The following is a 2913-nucleotide window of genomic DNA, read 5'->3' on the forward strand; positions in this document are numbered from 1 at the left end:
AACATATTTACACATATTTCTATCATACTGTAAGTATTTCTGAAACCTAATATGGGTTTTCATGACCTGAATGTTATACTGGAAAAAAAAACAACTAAAAACTAAACAAAACAAGATTGTTAAAATAAAATATAATGCTAAAAAGGTATGCTTTAGTATCATGTCCATCATTATGTGCAGTGATGAGCCTTTTAAAGACACAAATAGTTGCTTCATCAATTAAATTTATTTCCTTTTTGTTAAACATTTTTACTGCATAAAACTATGTATCTGTAACAATAGCAAAAATACGTTTGTCACATTATTAGCATTTCTGTGCTATGTTCAGTATGCGAGCTGTCCAAATTGGGCACGAGTAACCTATGCAGGTGCAACTTTAGAGACTTCAGTGGTGGATTGACTTGATGACTCTTCATCGTCACCTCCGCTCATTCCCAGCATCTGCCTTATACACGAGCGGAACTAAAAGAGAACAAAGAGAAAGGTTTTGGTCACTTCTTGTTAATCTTTTTAGTAGTCCTTGTAAAAAGCCATCTTAGTCACATTAAAGTGTCTCAGGGGAGATGGAGGGGACTCACAGACCACCACTCAGTGCAGCATTAGCATGTTACCAGCAGTGATGGATAAAAGCAAAAGCTGGCACAACAAAAGTCAGCGTGATTGGAGGGTAGTAACTTATTATTTACTCCCTCTTGATGTTTTGTTTTTTTTACATTTTCATGAAAATTGACAATAAATGAGTGTCTTCTTTTTGTTCCATGTTTATTTAGGCTCAACTGTCTGTCAGATTTTGTCTTGGAGGATGGGTCAACCCTTTTGTATTTTCTAACAGCCACCATTAGGGGGCGTCCGTGGCCGACTCAGTCACAAGCTCAAATAAAAACAAAACAAAACACAAAGCTGATGATCCATGTTTGTTACCCTGCTTAAACTAAGCAAAGCTTCAGTTTAGTGAAATGGATTCAAATTTAGGCTAAGTTAAATTTATTTCACTTTGAGCTGCCAAAGATTTTTACCTGCTTATTGAGGAGGATGTAAATGACTGGGTTGTAGACTGTGGAGGCCTTTGAGAAACAGGAAGGAATGGTGGCCAGTCTCAGGTCGAATGGCTGCCCACGGTTATTCACAACCCAGAATGCAAAGGAGGCATATGGCATCCAGCACACCAGAAAGCCCAGCACCATAATCACCACCATCCTGGTCACTTCCTTCTCTGCCTTCTGGGTAGAGGCAGACTCTGCTTGGGCCTTTACTGCCTTTTGAGACAGATCATTTGTCAGAATCAGCATCAGACTGGAAAATTGTAAGTATAAAAATATATTTTTTCCTTCATTCCCACCCCTTCCCTGGTTTGTTTTGCCTTCTAGTATTTCCTTTTAATAAACAAAACTAAACACAACACAATCACCCTAAACATAGGATACGACAATTGCTAACCAATGTCATATTGCCTACCGCTTTCAGCATGAACAGCAGCTGTGAGTAGCAGAAGACGATGGTGGAGAAAGGGACAGCAAAGCAGAAGCAGAAGAGGAACATCACGTAGCTTTCATTGTTAAACTTGTTGCCTGTTGTGTACCAGTCTGGGCTACAGGAACACTGCATGCCCTCTGGGATATACCTAGAAAGAGAAACAATTATTTTCCGCTGTGGTATGTTATTAGTCCTAAGAGAACCATTTACATCAAGGTTAGAGCAAATTAATTATAAAGTGCTTAATCTATATGTACTCACCTGCTCCATCCAAACAGAGGTGGAAGTGCAGCGCTCAGACCGCAGACCCAAGTCAATCCACAGCATGCTATAGCGTGGCTGGACTTGAAGGCAAAGTTCCCAAGTGGCTTGCACACAACCAACCATCTTTCAAATGCTACCACAGCAAGAGACCACAAGCTAACCATACCTGCAAGAGGACAAAGATAACGATAACTACGTTAATATTTAGAAACAGCAGCTGCTTTTTATATATTGGCTCACATAACCACATAACCAACAACTTCTTTAACAACAACAGTGCCTTATGTGGTATTCTTTGAAAAAAAGAACATTTTGATGTTCAAAATAAAGTTAGCTTTATATAGTACCATACGGTATGCAATGATACTGGCACCAGTACACTGATAGCTCTATTTCTCCTACAAATAAGGACACAATATGTATTTTATGTGTCATGTGAAAAACAAATAGCTTATTATTATTATCATTATTATTATTGCAGTTCAGATTTTTAAAAAAATCCCTATTGAGAGCGCTTTGGTTGACAAAAACTGGCATAGGTCAAATCTCTCACACGCATCATTTTAATTCGAGTGTAATAATATGATGCATGATGTAATCCTTTTTTCTTACTTAACAAAGTCTATAATTATGCTCCTTACCACCAAGAGTTGCTGTAAATCCTTCAATCTTGCATGCAATTGGACCAGGGAACATGTATTTAAAAGCAAAACAGATGAAGCAGGTGAAAGAGCCCACAGAGGAGACGAGGAGGTTCGCAACAGCCAGGTTCACCAGGATGTAGTTTAGATGAGACCGGAGCTTCTTGTATTGGACAGTACATGCGATAGTGAGGACATTGATGATTGTGCCGGCCACCCACAAGAAGAACATAAATGCTGACATGGAATAAAAGATCATCGGGCTTCCTAAATGGTCCTGGGGAACCAGGTATGGGCTGAAGGCTGTGATATTGTTGGTGTCCAGAGGGATGGGGATCCAGAAGTCATCTGGGAACTCAGTGGGACGATTTCCTCTCATTTTCTTAGATGGAGTTTGCGATCAAAATCTATATCTAAAATATAAAAAAAAAAACAGTTTAAAAGACTTCAAATAAACTGCATCTAATTTCAAATAGTACTCAGAGATTTCATTTTCCCCTCCGTCTTATATCTGAGATGCTCGTCTGTCTGAAGC

At 39.0% G+C, this 2913-nt stretch overlaps 1 protein-coding gene across 1 annotated transcript; it reads right to left on the bottom strand.

The window, feature by feature from the left end:
• Positions 1-206: 206 nt before the first annotated feature.
• Positions 207-2913, bottom strand: LOC146573779 (blue-sensitive opsin). The gene is made up of 5 exons (XM_085273166.1): positions 2379-2913; positions 1735-1903; positions 1456-1621; positions 1017-1256; positions 207-462 (listed from the first exon to the last, which is right to left on the bottom strand). Exons 1-5 carry the CDS (start codon positions 2755-2757, stop codon positions 361-363), a joined length of 1056 nt encoding a protein of 351 aa, XP_085129292.1. The 5' UTR covers positions 2758-2913; the 3' UTR covers positions 207-360.

This window comes from Mchenga conophoros, linkage group LG5 (assembly GCF_057382185.1).
Source record: "Mchenga conophoros isolate Kocher_MC1m ecotype Shallow Benthic linkage group LG5, M_conophoros_male_GT1.1, whole genome shotgun sequence".
Taxonomy (NCBI): domain Eukaryota; kingdom Metazoa; phylum Chordata; class Actinopteri; order Cichliformes; family Cichlidae; genus Mchenga; species Mchenga conophoros.

Bases quoted from the DNA above. Each gene is read 5' to 3' on its own strand.
- LOC146573779 (XM_085273166.1), bottom strand. From the start codon at position 2,757: ATGAGAGGAAATCGTCCCACTGAGTTCCCAGATGACTTCTGGATCCCC. The intron at 1,257-1,455 runs GTAGGCAATATG...CTGTCTCAAAAG, and splicing joins TGCTGTTCATGCTGAAAGCG to GCAGTAAAGGCCCAAGCAGA. The intron at 463-1,016 runs GTAAAAATCTTT...GTTCTCTTTTAG, and splicing joins ACATCCTCCTCAATAAGCAG to TTCCGCTCGTGTATAAGGCA.